Source organism: Amblyomma mixtum, chromosome 2 (genome assembly GCF_055824585.1).
Source record: "Amblyomma mixtum isolate Tamu chromosome 2, ASM5582458v1, whole genome shotgun sequence".
NCBI classification, from domain to species: domain Eukaryota; kingdom Metazoa; phylum Arthropoda; class Arachnida; order Ixodida; family Ixodidae; genus Amblyomma; species Amblyomma mixtum.
In genome coordinates this window covers 226,832,903-226,849,262 of record NC_143013.1, presented here as the reverse complement: position 1 = coordinate 226,849,262, position 16,360 = coordinate 226,832,903, and the positions used below count along the sequence as shown (strand labels likewise).

The following is a 16,360-nucleotide window of genomic DNA, read 5'->3' as shown; positions in this document are numbered from 1 at the left end:
ATGGCAGGATCACCTCACTTCCACAGAGAAGATCCTCCCGTCCACCCGCATAGCTTCGAGCTATTTTGAGGTCTCAAGCAGAACAAATCATCATTGCAGTGGCCCTGCAGGGCCAGATTTCCCGACCATCGCTGAAGCAGATAATCTGATCAAGCAAAGACAGACACCTGGTTTGCAGGGCTTCCGTCGGAAGATTCCTCCGAAAGATCCCTCACGGAATCCGCCGCGAGGAACTTCAGCTGACGCCAGGCCCCGAGGGCAGCTTTGCTACCAAGCCCAACACAGAGAGCCCCAGAGTGTACGGTGTCTTCATTCAAAGCCGCCAAACCAAGCAGAGTTGCGGCGCGAGACCCCACACCCGAGAACCAGAGCTCAACAGCAAATGCCCCGTCCCCACTACCGGCACCCATTGTACAGGCCGAGGCGTCACCGGATGCCACACCAACGAGCCCCGGATCACGGAAGGCCCCCACCTCAGCACCAACAACACCGGCTTCTGGATCCCGGCAAGCTTCCGTCATCATCCAGGACTTCGGGAATGACACCACCACGCCGAAACAAAGGTATGACCTCAGACGACGCTGTGGCTCAGCCCAACGGCTAAAGTTTAAACAATACTGACGGGCCGACCAAGCTCACGCGCCCACGAGCTCTCCCTCTACTTGTGCCACACGCTCTCGGAATTTTTTAAAGCTAAGAAAAATTATTGAGAAACGAATCAAGCACCAGCTCCACGTAAAATCCCTTCAAATATACCTTAAATCAGAAACTGTGCCGAAAGGACTTTTTGTATCTTTAACCCCATCCATTAGCAACCTTTCGGAATCCCATCGCCTAGCATGGAGCACAGAACTACTTAAAGCATCCATAAACCTTTTAAAAATAACAATTGAGCACTTCAAAAAGACGTTGGCATCACTTACACTAGAGGAGAGGCGGGCGCGTCAAAGCATGATACTCTCAACATCCGAGGTAAATGAGCTTGAGGTCTTCAAGTCTAACAAATCTCAGCAAATTTGGACGAAAAAACTTACTAAATTTTCCCGTGATGGCATCCTTGTCGAGGATTGTATAGAGCTCACAATGCCATTACAACTAGCAAGCCACATACCCACACCCGACAATTACAAGGAAACCGTAAACCAACATCCAACCACATTAGACCAAACACCCGAAGAGCCACACCTTCCGGAAAATATAATTAACCTGTCAAGCTCACAGCTCACCCCCGAGGAAAAGTCCCTGCTGTCGCGTGGCCTTAAATTCTGCCCAAGCCATAGCAAGTATAACGAGTACAAGTTACTCCAGGATCTAGATAACTTTTCGCGAACTCTCAGATTACGGGAATATTTCTTCGACAAACCGAACACAAATAATGTGCGGTACCCCCGATCTCAGGAACAGTGGACACCCAAAACTGGTAGGGACAGACATCTAGACCTATATATAAAAGCGGTACAAAAGGAGATTCTTCAAGCTTTTGGGACACGAAAATCTGGGCCACCTAACCTCACAAAAGAAGAGCGTAACGCCTTAGGCTCACTTAGCAAACGAACCGACATTGTCATCAAGCCCGCCGACAAAGGTGGAGGCATAGTTATTTTAGACACAGATAACTACATTCAGGAGGGCAACCGCCAGCTCAGCAACCCAAAATTCTATACTAAACTCCCGTCAGACCCGACCGCTAAGCAAAAGAACATCGTAGAGCAAACTATAAAAAAACTAACAGATGAAGGTGAATTACCACCGCGAGTAGGTAAGGCGCTCACGCCAAGAAATTCCTCCGCGGGGCGCTTCTACATGCTTCCGAAAATACACAAACAGAATCATCCAGGGAGACCGATTGTTTCTGGTATAGGCACAATAACAGAACCGATCTCAGAGTATATCGATTCGCTCATCAAACATATACCTCCGAAACATCCATCTTACATACGCGACACTAATCACTTCCTGAAAGAATTATCGAATGTCACCTTCCCTCAAGGCGCTTTCCTAGTAACCCTGGATGTGGTATCACTTTACACTAACATCCCACATGACGACGGAATTCAGGCAATGGTTGGATCATATAAAGAATACAAAATTCTAGACACCCCTAGTCCAAGTGCCGTCGAGACACTTGCAAATTTGGTCCTTAAACTTAACACCTTTGAGTTCAACAACTCATATTATCTTCAAACTAGCGGTACAGCTATGGGCACAAAATGGCTCCAAATTACGCCAACATATTTATGAACAAAATTGAATCTGACTTTCTGTCCTCATATCCAACAAAACCAGCTTTTTACAAACGCTTTCTGGATGACATATTCATAGTTTGGACAGAAACCGAGGACGAACTCATCCATTTTATCGCCTCATTCAACAAAATCCATCCCAATATCTCTTTCACACACACCTACTCAACCAATAAAATTAACTTCCTGGATGTTCTGGTTCGAGTAGAAGGAAGTACATTAATCACTAGTGTCTATCACTAGTGTTTACATGCTCGAGTGTGGCGACTGTCGAATGCAATACATAGGCCAAACAGACAATTCCTTCCGTTTCAGATTTAATAACCACCGCTCACATACCCAATCCCTCCCCAACCTCCCTCTTTCGAAACACCTCCGCGAGAAAAGTCACGAGTTTGACAAACTTAAAGTAACAATACTACAGAGTGGCTTCAAAAACACTCGTGAGCGCGAGCAACGAGAATCATATTTTATTTTTAAATTTAACACAGTACAATACGGCATTAATGAAACTTACGGCACCCTCACCTCTCTTCCGAGGTGAGGGACCTACGAAATTAAACAAAGCAACTCTGACTAAGTCGTCTGAGGTCATACCCCTTTCTGCATGCCACACCTGTGCCACACCTGTGCCGTTTCCCCCCCGGGGTGTGCTCACCTTGTGGTCACGCGAATGCCGCACAAATTTCTTTTTTTTTATTTTTTTAAATTTTTTTTCCTTTTTAATTTTACTATGTAAGCTCACATTTTTTTATATATTCTTTCTTATATTTTTTTTTCTTTTTTTACTTTCCTTCCAATACTTCTCCTCAACCAGGGTTGGGTGCACTATAGCTGGGTGCGAAGAAAAAGCACTACTTTAAAGGTTTTCTTTTACCTATTTCACTTTTTTTTCGAGGTTTCTTCCTTGCTCTGTTCATTTTCCTTTTTTTCTTTTTTTTCTGTTGTCTGCTCCCTCTGTTGGAGGGGCATATTTTATATTTTTTTTTGCTCTCGCGGCCAGGAGAAGGAACAAGTTTTCGCATTCTTCTACGAAAGTTGTTGCACGGCCACGCACCTGTCGAGCACCTCCCAGCTGGACATGACTGAATAAGCAAGCCTGTGGTGCTTAACAAAGCAGAGGCCGCATCTGGACATTGTATTTTCTGACTGAGTACCTGTTCCTCGCACTCTTTTTTTTGTGTGTATGTGTGTGTGGGTCGCACTGCCTCTAATAATATTTTATGCGTAATTTTTTATGCGTATTTTTCTGCTATGTGCTTTGTGTTTCCCACTTACCTGTTCTGTGCCCGCCCCTATAAAAGGGGATGCATTCACAATGTAAAATCACTCCTGAAGAAGATCGGTCTTCCGATCGAAACGTCGAGTTGAATAAATATGTTTCCTTTAACGAAGCGTATACTTCGCTCTATATTCTTATAAGCAGTCTAGTACTTCACGCTTTCGCAACCTATATATATATATATATATATATATATATATATATATATATATATATTGTAAGCACAACATGCGACCTTCGTCTTCATCTGTACATATCCATCATCATCGCTGAAAGCACAACATGCGACCTTCGTCTTCATCTGTACATATCCATCATCATCGATCATCTTCTTCGAAGGGTTGGTCGCCATACTTGCGGGTGCCATTAAAGCTCACTCCATCCTGGGCTCTGTCTCCTGTCTCACAAGTGGTGGAGTGTGCTCTCGATCCCTGCGTCCTCTCCGCCGCCAGACTGCAGCTACGTTCCGGTCGCCACCTGCTCGTGCCATCCGCACCGATGGATACCGTCAGCGACAACACCACTCGTACTCCCGGTGGGCCCCCCGTTCTTCTTCCTCTCGATTCGAACCGTCTGGAGCCAGCAATGACGAGCCAACCCGGTTCTTCCCAATCTTCTGGACACTCCACTTGGACCATCACCACACTCCAGCGCGAGCCTCCCATTTTTGCTGGTCTTCGTGGGGACGATGTCGAGGACTGGCTCGACCAATATAACCAGGTCAGTGCCTATAATCGTTGGGACTCAGCGATGAAACTTGTAAACGTGTCGTTCTACCTCACTGCCGTGGCCAAGACTTGGTTCGTCAACCACAAAGATGCCATCCCGGACTGGGCTCACTTCTCGGCACAGATACGACAAATCTTTGGCACATCTGGTGCAAGCCCCGCTGTCTACAAAAAAAAGCTAGATACGCGCGTTCAGCTACCCGGTGAGTCCTACACATCCTACATTGAAGACGTGCTTGCCCTGTGTCGACGTGTCAACAGCGCTATGTCAGAGAACGATCGGGTACGTCATCTTCTGAAAGGGCTTGGGTGATTTGCCTTCAACACGCTTGCTGCTCAGAATCCAACGTCAGTCGAAGACATCCGAACAACTTGCCATCGTCTTGACGACCTTCAGTCGCTTCGATTAAAAGACACCTGGGACACCCCACTTTCACCTGACGTGGACTTACGCTCCCTCATTCGCTCCATTATCCGGGAGGAACTGCACGGCTCCACCTTACCGCCAGTTGATTCCCACCCGCCTCCAGCCCCGTCGTCCTCGCCTTTGCGTGATCTCATCAAAGACGAGCTCGCTTCGGTCACTCGCCCCTTGGCTGCGGAACCACCTGTACCGCGTTTTGTGCCTACCTATGCCCAGGTTGCTGCGACGCCTCCTGCTGCTGTTTACCCGTCGCATCCACAGCCCGTCCAGCAAACTCCGGTCTCTGTGTCCCCGAGCCCCGCTATGTGTCCTGTTTGGAGTCCGCCTGCACGTCGGCCGGTATGTCACTACTGCGGAATTCGCGGGCATGTTGCCCGTGTGTGCCGTCGCCGTCAACGCGACGAGCGCGAGTGGTACCCAGACTTTCGCAACGGAGCTACGTACTCGTCACCTGCTTACCGTCCGGCGTTTGCCTCCAGTCCTCCTCGTCGCCCATCGTACGGGGACTTCTCCCAAGACGCTCCGTACTCGTCGTACGCTTACCGCCCACCGTTTGCTGACCCTACCAATTATCGTCCCTCCTATTCCTCTACCTCTCCGGACCGCTCCTCGACAGACAGGCCGTCGCGCCGCCGCTCCCCATCGCCTTTCCGCCGCTCGTCGTCGCCTCTACGTCCACCATCCTCCCAGACAAATGGCCACACGGAAAACTAAATTGTGCAGTTTCCGGAGGTAAAACTGCACCGCACGCCGCCCTCTCAATTCCTCCTGCACAGCCATCGAACATGTTAACCGTTGACATTGAAGGCACTGTAGTAGAAGCATTGATCGATACGGGCGCCGCCATTTCTGTAATTAGTTCTGATTTATGTTCTCGTCTTCGCAAGGTGCGCACCCCTTACAGTGGTCCTTCTCTCCGTGCTGCCAATGATGAATCAATGCGTCCTTCCGGATTGTGTACGGCACGAGTCACTATCGACGGCATCCTGCACTACATAGTATTTGCTGTGCTTCCCTCCTGTGCTTATCCCCTCATCCTCGGCTGGGACTTCCTCCACTCTGCGCAAGCTGTAATTACCTGCTGTCCCCCTACTCTACAGGCTTCTGGATCCGACCTTTCAGCCGTTTCTGTCCTGCCTTCTCATCATCTGGTTACCACCGCTGATCATGTACTTTACCCCGGCTGCGAAGATGTCCTCTCTGTTTCTTCTGCCCACGTCAACGCTGGGGACGTTTTCGTCACACCAAGCCCCCGTCTTCTCTCAAGGGGCATCTTTCTCGTCGCGTCCCTGCTCCGCTTCACCAATGGGTCTTCACTACTGACTGCCTTCAACACTACGCCGGAACCCATTCTTCTGCGTCAAGGCACAGCCATCGCTTCTGTGGATACCACTCAACCTGTGGCCGTTCTTTCCTCTGCCCCATCAAGCTTCGCTCTTTCGACCCCTGCCTCTGCCTCTGCATCTATTTCAGCTGCTATCAGCCCCGGTCTCACCCCGACTCAAAAAGATGAATTGCTTGCCGTCTTGACCAAGCATGCCGCTTCCTTCGATACCCAGGCAACAACCTTGAGCCAAACCACCGCCGCTAAGCATCGCATCTACACAGATGGTTCGGGCATCATTCGCCGTCGCCCGTATCGTGTGTCTTCTAGTGAGCGCAAGGTTATTCAAGATAACGTAGCCGACATGCTCAAGCGCCACATCATACGCCCTTCTTCGAGTCCTTGGTCTTCGCCTGTTGTGCTCGTTCAAAAGAAGGATGGCTCAGTACGCTTTTGTGTTGACTATCGCGCCCTTAACAAGATCACTAGAAAAGATGTTTATCCGCTGCCTCGGATTGATGACGCCCTCGACTGTCTCCAAGGTGCACAATTTTTCTCTAGTCTCGACCTAAGATCCGGATACTGGCAAATACCAATGCATGAGGCCGACAAGGAAAAAACTGCTTTCGCCACTCCCGACGGATTATACGAATTCAACGTTATGCCGTTCGGCCTATGCAATGCTCCGGCCACGTTCGAGCGCATGATCGACACCGTTCTCCGAGGCCTGAAGTGGAAAACGTGCCTATGCTACCTCGACGACATAGTCATTTTTTCTTCGACTTTTTCTGAACACCTTGTTCGTCTCGATGAAGTATTAAGCGCACTTTCTGAGGCCGGCCTACAGTTAAACACCAAGAAATGTTGCTTTGCTTCCACTTCTATCAAGGTACTCGGTCACGTCGTTAGCCAGAAGGGTGTAAAGCCTGATCCCGACAAAGTGGCTGCAGTTTTGCATTTTCCTCGCCCATCGCGCGTCAAAGACCTGCGCAGTTTTCTGGGGCTAGCGTCATACTTCCGGCGCTTCATACGCAACTTTGCCTCTATTGCGGCCCCTTTGCATAAGCTCCTCTGCGCTGACCAGCCGTTTGTTTGGTCTGAGGCCTGTGAGGTCGCTTTTACTACCTTAAAGAAGGCTCTCACATCTGATCCGATACTGGCACATTTCGACGACAATGCTCCAACGATTTTACACACGGACGCCAGTGGACACGGCATTGGTGCAGTTCTTCTGCAGCGGCAGCACTCTTCGTGCGAGCAAGTCATCGCCTACGCCAGTCGTACACTGACTGCAGCGGAGCAGAACTACACGATAACTGAGCAAGAGTGCCTCGCTGTTGTCTGGGCCATTCAGAAATTTCGCCCTTATTTGTACGGCCGCCAGTTCACAGTTGTCACTGACCATCATGCCCTGTGCTGGTTGTCCTCGCAGAAAAACTTGTCCGGCCGCCTCGGCCGCTGGATTCTCCGTCTCCAGGAATATGACTTTACCGTCACCTATAAATCGGGCAAGAAACACCAGGACGCCGATGCGCTATCTCGTTGTCCCCTCGCCCAAACCCAACCTCCGCATCCGCAACCCGTGTCCTCCGCATCCTCAAACTGCCAAACTACCCCTTCGACGGCTATTTCAACCTTGACCGCCGCACCCATTGACTTGATGCCAGCTCCCAGTCTTGGCGATCTCGCCTCAGCGCAGCGGGCCGACCCTTACTGCCGGACTCTTATCGACCGTCTGAGCGGTGCTACGCGGCCACCGAATGCCCGCCTACGTCGCCAACTTAACTCTTTCAAGCTAGTCGACAACATCCTTCTTTGGCACAATTACAGCCCCTTCGGTGACTCATGGGTGCCTGTCGTACCCCGTTCTCTTCGCCGAGAAGTTTTGCAGGCCTTTCATGATGACCCCCCGGCTGGCCACTTAGGCTTTCAGAAAACTTATGACCGCATCAAGCGCCGTTTCTTTTGGCCTGGCCTCTCAACCGCTGTTGGAAAATATATTGCGTCTTGCATCTCTTGCCAACGTCGTAAACGGAGCACGTCTGCCCCTGCGGGCCTTCTACAGCCTCTCCCCTGTCCTTTCTCCCCTTTTGAAGTCGTTGGGATTGACCTCTACGGTCCCTTACCATTAACACCAACGGGCAACCGTTGGATCGTCACTGCCATCGACCACTTAACTAGATACGCTGAAACGGCCCCTGTTCCTTCCGGCTCTGCTTCAGAGATCGCCCACTTCTTCCTGAACGCCATCCTTCTGCGCCATGGAGCTCCTCGTGTCCTTATTAGTGACCGCGGCAAGTCCTTCCTCTCCAGCATCCTTGCCGAAGTTCTTCACGCCTCCAGAACCGTGCACAAAACCTCTTCAGCTTATCACCCTCAGACCAATGGGCTCACAGAGCGCTTTCATCGCACGCTGTCCGATATGCTAGCCACCTACATCCAGCCCGACCACACCAACTGGGACACCATGCTTCCCTTCGTTACCTTTGCATACAATAGTGCCGTGCAAAGAACCACCAACTTCTCCCCATTCTTCCTTGTGTATGGACGTCAACCTACCTTCACCCTCGAAGCGTCTTTCTTCTCCGCCCCCTCAACCTCTTCCAGACTCTCTCACGAACAGTTTACTTCTCGTCTTACCTACTGCCGTGCCATTGCCCGCCTGAATACCGACGCCTCCCAAGCCTCCCGGAAAAACACCTATGATCTCTCCCACCGTGCCATATTTTTTCACCCTGGTGATGAGGTACTCCTGTGGACTCCAGTGCGCACCCCGGGATTGTGTGAAAAATTTTTGAGCCGTTATATTGGTCCGTATACTGTACTCGAACAAACGTCCCCGGTGAACTATCGCGTTGCCCCTGTTCATCCTGTTAATGATCGTCGTTGCCGAGGTGCCGAGATTGTTCATGTTTCCCGCCTCAAACCCTTTGCCCGTCGCCCTACTGTGCTCTAATCTGCGCCCGGGCCGGTCGCTTTCGTACGCGAGGGGAGAAAGTGTAAGCACAACATGCGACCTTCGTCTTCATCTGTACATATCCATCATCATCGCTCAAAGCACAACATGCGACCTTCGTCTTCATCTGTACATATCCATCATCATCGATCATCTTCTTCTTCGAAGGGTTGGTCGCCATACTTGCGGGTGCCATTAAAGCTCACTCCATCCTGGGCTCTGTCTCCTGTCTCACAATATATATATACATATATATATATATTGCTTAACAGGTGCAAAATCTCGGCTTATTGCACATAAAAGACGATTGATAAAGCTCTTGTGACAATGGTAGATCTTAAAATGAATTTTTTTCAGGGCATGTTCTGTAGCGCACGATTTTCCTCTAAGTTTTGAACTTTGTGGACCGTTGTTTTGTTTCCCATTCACATAATAAACACTAAGAATGGGCTTGCTTGCTTTTTTGCACCGCAGGTGATGTTAACTTGAGTCCCTATTCACTGCGCACTTCAGGAAGTAGTACCATTTTACACCCCTAATTGCAAGCGCACATGATCACAATATAAATGTCACTTGCGAGAAAGGGTGATTGTGTGGATGATCGAATTGACTTAGGTGAAATTATTTGGTGGCGCTCTGTGAAGCGTTCTCTGTGCTGACCTCTGCGAGATGCTTGCACAAAAAACAGCTTTGGCTTCCCCTTCAGCTGAGGACAGTTGGCTTTGTCGAACTGTCCGTAGACGTCGTTGTAAAGATGCAGTGGCTCGTAGTCCGTCCCATAAATGTAGTTCTCTTTACCATGCCCCATCAGCACAACCACCAGGCAGTCATCCTTCCTGCTGTCACATTCTTTGGCTGCCCATTTCAGAAGCGTTTTCATCTCCTACAAAACAGCATTGCCACTCATTAAAAGCTCTGTAGCAGATTCGCTCCCCAAAAGCCTTGCTATTACAGTGCGGCCATGCTTCCTGAAGGACAGCGATGCAAACATTGTCTAAAAGATCAGTTTTTTTTTCAAGGAAACAGTAAATAATTTTTGGGTATGATGAACTGAAAAGTGCAACCAGAATTTATAATTTAAGCTGGGAAGTTGAAAAGACTCCTGATGTGAGCCTTGGGGTTTTGAGGAAATACAACAAAAATATTTCGGTCATGAAGGAACGGTTTAAGAATAAATGGACTCTTGTAGTAGTGTGCTGTGTGCAGGTGAAATGTATATGAGCAGCTTTAAAGCGTCACGAAGAAGAGAAACGTCTGTCGAACCGCTGCAAAACGCATTATGCGTATGTGCTGTAACATTCAATTAGTTTGAACGCTACTGCCCGGCAAGAAATTGCTCGTGCAATACTAGTTGACTATATTTTCTTCATGAGAACCATTGGCAAGCTCCTACTAGTGGCCTAGGAGAAACTGTCATATGCGTTGCTTACCATTGTCGCTCCGTAACTATTTCACTTTCATCGTCCGGACCTGCGGTATTACTTGTCCTAAATAGATATACCCTTTGCCGCTTCCTACATTTCCAACGCTTACAAGTCCAAACATGCTGGCGCATCCAAGTCTCATTTAGGTTTACCAGATGAAACGGAATCCAATTTTTGCTGTCCCGAACGCCCTTGAACCCGTTTGAAACATTTCAATTCGAAGCGGAATACCCCACTGGAGCCTAACCGCTAACTTAACTTGAAAAGTATGAACCCAAACCAAAACTGAACCCCCCAAAAAAATGCGGATCGTCACTTTGGTGACATTAAAAGAAACACCAATGTATTGCAATAATTCGAAAAGATGCGATTTGTTTAGTCGGTGCAATCCTGCACTCGCTCACGTGTGAGCTAATGATGGAGGAGTTAACATATTTTGAACGACAGAAGCAAATATGCTCATAGTGCGTATTGCGAGAAACGTCATGACACACACGATCACGTTATATAATACAGAAATAAAACCTCACATCTGCTCTCAGATTGGTGGCAACGGTGCAGTCAAAGTGCAGAGCCAAAAAAAGCCCCTGCATGCGTTTCACGTCTTCAATGCAGCCTTCACGCTCTTCGGCATAACCTTTGAACGCAATGTTGCCAATGATGATGCACGTTCCTCTTGGCCATCTCCGCATTTTGTACAACTTTGCGCATGAAAAAGAAAGTAGGTTTTTCATACAAAGAAAGTAAGATCTCGTGGAAATATTCAGTGCCCTTTCAGTGATGAATATGAAAAGTCTGCCTAGTATAATACGGTTGAGCAGCTGCCAGAAAGGGTGTCTAGCAATGGTGCACCACTGTTGTTCAGGGTGAATCAGTTACAGCAGCGACCATCTCTGTGCGCAGCAGACTGAAGGTTGAAGCGCAGTCTGCTGAGCAGTGCAAGCAGGTTACAGATATTGGCAAAGTTAAATGCTTAAATTTGTTCAAACCTTTTTGTGCAAAGTAATGCAGGTAACAATTAAGTTCTTGTTATTTTCTTGTATCAGTTCGCTTTCAATGTTGTGAAACCTGGAAACAGCGGCTTCTTTTTCCGGCATGCTTAGACTCATTATATTCGCGTGTTCGGAGCATGGTATTCTTGTGTGCTTACATGTCATATAACTCACTCTCATTTTTACTGTTATATCTTGCAACATCCCTTGTTACCAGTAACTTTATTTTACTTAGCTCGAAGCCGCACGCATAGTACGACAGATAAGTGTTTAAGTAGTGCTCTTGTCAGAAAAATTTTCGAAATGAGACCACACGTCTTAACAGGAAAACCAGAATAGTCCAAAAGAAGTCGACAGAAACAGTTTGCTCACATCATGTGTGGCGATGCTTTGCAGAACCTCTAGTGACCTGTAGTGACGTGTGCAGTAAATGCGCTACAAACAGTCTAATGCCTTATATTGAGCAAATGCTGGATAAAATTATTTCGCACTAATTTTTCCTGCCTAGTCATGCTCCCTAATATTATAGCAGAGGCCCTGGTTCTGTATAAAAATTAACAATAAAATTGCATGTTTTCTCAGGGGAGAGGCCGCTGCGTATATGCTTCTTTTTGCGACACGAAGTTAACTGTAAATGGCGCCTTCTCCTTCCCTAAATTTATTGCTGCCCAACCTCGAGTCTTCACCACGAGTCTAATCATTGCAACGACAAAAAGTTTTTCAATCGAAAGAATGAACTCACATTAACCCATTGGTTCCATATCTCGTCTGGCGTGACACAAATACCTAAATTGCAGACAGGTCTCTCTCTCCAGCAGCCGGAACCTTCGTCAAGAGAGCAACGCCATGTTCACAATGTTAACAAATAAACAAGCGGCAGCTCTGAATAGGTCATCAAGCGTTAGGTGCTACTTAGTAGCCGCAGTTAGCAATAAAGTAATAAAGTAAAGAACAAAATAGAACAAAGATATTGGCTGTGCACTTGCATATAAACAGAGGTGCTTTTGTCTTTGATTGCTTACCAATAACACAAAAAAATCTTTGCATGTTATTAAGCAAAACGGGCCACGGAAGGCAGCTATTATAGACAGAAAGGGGTTTCTACCATGTGAGCTCAGAGTGGCAATGTAACTTTCCCGTACCTGCGCAGAATACTTTGCGTTAAGGACGAGTAGGCAGATAAGGGTTTGCGAAAGAGGCCTAATTCGTTACACACTTTACCTGTCGGCGCCTCCAAGAAGCCAACTACACTCGCCTTATTGGCATGACAACCGATGCAAACTTTCTTCCTTTGAGAATGGCGGCGGATGTTTCGATAGAGCTCACGATCTATAAAAAATTGCTTATTCGCACATCGATTTAATTTGCTGCGGATCGGCTCTTCAAGTAGGCACCAGTCACTCTGCACTAATCCTGTTCTGAATGTCCCTTTTGTCCGATGATGTGTGCACACATCATAGCACTGTGCGCAGTGCCTCCACCTCCCCCCAAGCGTCAAGCTATATACGAGGAATCGAAGAATATTGGCGCGCAAATTTTTATGCGTCTGAATGAAAGCCTATGAATTTCATTTGTTGCCTGGGCCTTCCGAACAATGTAGGCAGGTAGGGTCTAGCGCGTCTCGTAAGCGGAAAGGGGCATGCAGCGCACTGTCTTCTGTGAGTGTTTGGATATCAGCAACCTATATCAGTGCCTGCGAAAATGTATACAATAGCTACACGTTAGCTGGGAATTGTTGCTGATGTTTCGTACAAATACGAGCCTGAAAAAACACGCATGAGAATTAATAATCAACACCGTAGGCATTGTGGAATGCTTAGGAGTGTTTACGCAAAGGGTCACAAAAAGAACTGAGCGCCGGCACCATGGTATTCGTTTCCGTTGCGCCTAGTCGCCGTGTGTGCGTCCGCTTCGTTTTCGGCCCCCATAGGGCAAATGGATTAGACTGCGGAACCATTGGATACTGCACTACCGATTAAATTGTATTGAGGAAAGTAATGCCTATTTGAGGCGATAGGCGGAAGAAAGTGATGGTATGCTATGTAACATTCAGTGACCGGAATACACTCACATGCACAGCAGCGGGGCTCAAGGCAGAAAGACGAAGTTTTGGTGAAGGAATTTAATACGACATAGTGGCCTACCCATCGCGGTGTAGAACGCCTTACTCCCTCAGCATTTTCTGACGCGCGAACGCCATGGAATGGGGTGGCGGCTGAACATAGAAGTAACACAAGCATTGGAAGAAAGGGCATCCCGTAGGAATTTTTATTCCTTTATGGAGTTGACCGCCATCGACCTACAAATTTAGAGAAATCTTACGCATACTGCTTTACGCCGTGGTGTTTTCTCAGGATCTGTAGGCAACGATGAAGGTAGAGAAAGAACAGCAGTGCAATACGGAGTAGCAGCCGTGCCCGCCAGCGTTCGAAGCCTTGCTCCTAAAAAGTGCTACAACCTAAATAACACGAGGAAGTCATTGAAGTCAAGCTAGTAATTCGGCAAGGTTTTCTCTTTTTGATAGCGGCTGGAATGGGGCTTAATGAATGGAAGCTGCGAGTTTTGTGACCATGTTAACCACGCGCTAATGTAAATTTTGAGCAAGTGGCTACCCACGATAGATCTGTAGCTGTGCACAGATGAAGGCGGCATTTTTTAGTGAGGAAGCGATGGTGGCGGAGCCGAATAGCTGCGGCCCACCTCTGATCGAAGTAGGCGGAGACAGGGCTGTGGCGGAGTTTCGAAAATGGCAACTCGGCATCGAAAGTTGTTAATAGTAACAAGGTAGAATGAACATGCTGATATGGGGAATACAGTATGTCAAAAGGACAATACTGTTGAATGAGCAAGATTCGCTGCTATGCTTTAAAGCGGCGCCCGGCGCTGTGGGTTCTCAGCGCGCTTGCCCAGCCCACCCAAGTAGAAAAGAAAATTGTTCTAATTTTCTTTTGGCTTGAGCTACGTACACTTTTATCTGTTTAATCTAAAGAAGGATTTTTTTTTTGCACGTAGTCAACAACTTTCTTGCCGGACATTTTTGACATGAATCGCCATAGAGCTTGCTCGAGATGGCCGTGTACTTTATTAGAAAATCATGGTAACTGCGTACACAAAACATGGGAGTATCCAAAGCACAGTCTAGTTTACCACGGCGTCGTAGTGGGTGAATTCAGTCATAACTTGGCTACCCTACTATTCCATTCCATAGAAAGCAGTGGAAACCGCAGATGTAATGCACACATAAAAAGAATCGATTTGAACATTTGACTCGGTTCCGAATAGCTTTTGCAAATAAGACCTTGGCATAATGAATAGACATGATCGGAGCTTACAACACGCAAGGGTGACCTCGAGTCCCCTAAAACGGCAACGTCTTGAGGTTATAGTACACAGGACTATCACAAGTATTTAGATGTCCGGGAACTATTAAAATAGAAAGAATACAACCTACCACAATAGAGTGGCCAAAGACGAATAAGACGCCCAAGGCAGAGAGTTAATGTCACTGATGTGCGCTTCTGTTCAGTAAACACTAGGGGCTCAATACCTTTTACTGTAATAGACCTCCTAAACAACTTAGCCGGCTTGTATCTGTTATTTTACACGCGCGCAATACTCACAAGGGGCTTTTCTGAAGTGGCAATGCGTCGTTTGCAGAAGATAATCCCCTTTTTCTGGTGCCTTGCAATCAAGTGGCAGTTTCGGAGCATTAAGAGACTTTTTGAAATCATTGTGGCACCAGCATTCTTCCATCAAATCCAAGCCAGGCCGCGAGATAGCATCAGAAGTTCCTGTTAACTTCTGAACTAAAGTCTGAAAAAACAAGCATACCTTGAAAGGCATAATTAAACATAGGTGCAAATTATTTTAAGGCGCTCTATATGCCTAAAAATTGCCCCTTCTTGAACTAGTATGTAGTGCCTCAAGTAACTATTATTCTACGCTTTTTTTTCTAGTTTTGTTTCTTGATTCCCGGCGCTTCCCGTGTGGCGCAAACTACCGCAGTAAAAGAACTCTGCCTCAGACGGGAAGCCGAGGTGGCTGAACCTGAGCACAAACGGAGTGATTCCTCCTCTTATGGCTATCCTGAACATATCATTGGCTCTATACAAAGCCTGCCTGAACGTTCTGGACTACAAACAACATCCGGTACCCAGAAGCGGGCCGCAATTCCACGTGTTCTAGGCATCAGCAGAACTGGGGCGCATGTATTAAGCTCATATGACGTACAAAACACTCTTGTGCCAGCTCAAAAACTGAGGAGTTAGCCAATGCAAGTAAACCACCAGCTGACCAATGAGAGATTTCCAGGCGTAGTGTTTGTAATTCAGTGGGCCGACCTCCCCTCTGTGTACAATGATGAGACAGAGGACTATGATCTAAATCTATGTGATCCCGACAGTGACCGCAGGATGTGGCGCACAAATCATAATGCACTTGCCTACCGCTCCATATTTCCCAAACACAGTGTAAACTGGGCAGGGACACGTGTGATGGCAAAAGAAAGGAACAAGAATCGCAGCTTTATAATGAATCGTTTATTATTCAGATGACAACGCATGCGCCTAAACGCAACGACGTAAATTTGCCTCAAATCAACGCAAGGTGCTGGGCTTTTTCATGTATCATGCGTAAAATCGACGCTACTACATTTTGCCTCGTTGTAAACAAGGCACCCGTGGGGGAGCCGAAACGTCTCTTAATGAGCTTTGTTTTAGCTGGGTTCACATACTTCCGTAAGGTACCATAGCTTTAAGACATGTACAGTAGTAGTCAAAAGTAACCAGGTTGCACGCTTTTCTTCTCAGTCGTATATTAAATCTATTATGCCAGCCCTCAAGCTCTAAATCTCTGTATGGTAAGAAGAACCCCTGCTCTTATCTTCAAAAAACTTTTTGATCTTTACGGAAGCCGTGAGGGCTCTGTTATAGGAATGAGAAGCAAACCATGGAGCCTGGTTACTTTTGACAAAGACTGTACAGTGGTG

At 47.4% G+C, this 16,360-nt stretch overlaps 1 protein-coding gene across 4 annotated transcripts in view; it reads right to left on the bottom strand.

Moving 5' to 3' along the window:
* Nucleotides 1–16,360, bottom strand: part of LOC149362797 (caspase-3-like) — a 51,712-nt gene that overhangs the window by 21,849 nt on the left and 13,503 nt on the right. For 3 of the 4 annotated variants that reach the window (XR_016289051.1, XM_089573230.1, XM_089573228.1), the window contains exons 3-6: nucleotides 14,994–15,186; nucleotides 12,116–12,198; nucleotides 10,912–11,082; nucleotides 9,618–9,840 (exon numbers count right to left, since the gene is read on the bottom strand). The exons of the other annotated variant lie outside the window; for it this stretch is intronic. Coding sequence is in view for 2 of the 3 variants with exons in the window: in XM_089573230.1 (XP_089429356.1) it covers nucleotides 9,618–9,840; nucleotides 10,912–11,082; nucleotides 12,116–12,198; nucleotides 14,994–15,186 (670 nt within the window). In the remaining variant the exon portion in view is untranslated. The remainder of the gene's footprint in view (nucleotides 1–9,617; nucleotides 9,841–10,911; nucleotides 11,083–12,115; nucleotides 12,199–14,993; nucleotides 15,187–16,360) is intronic. 4 annotated transcript variants of the gene reach the window in all.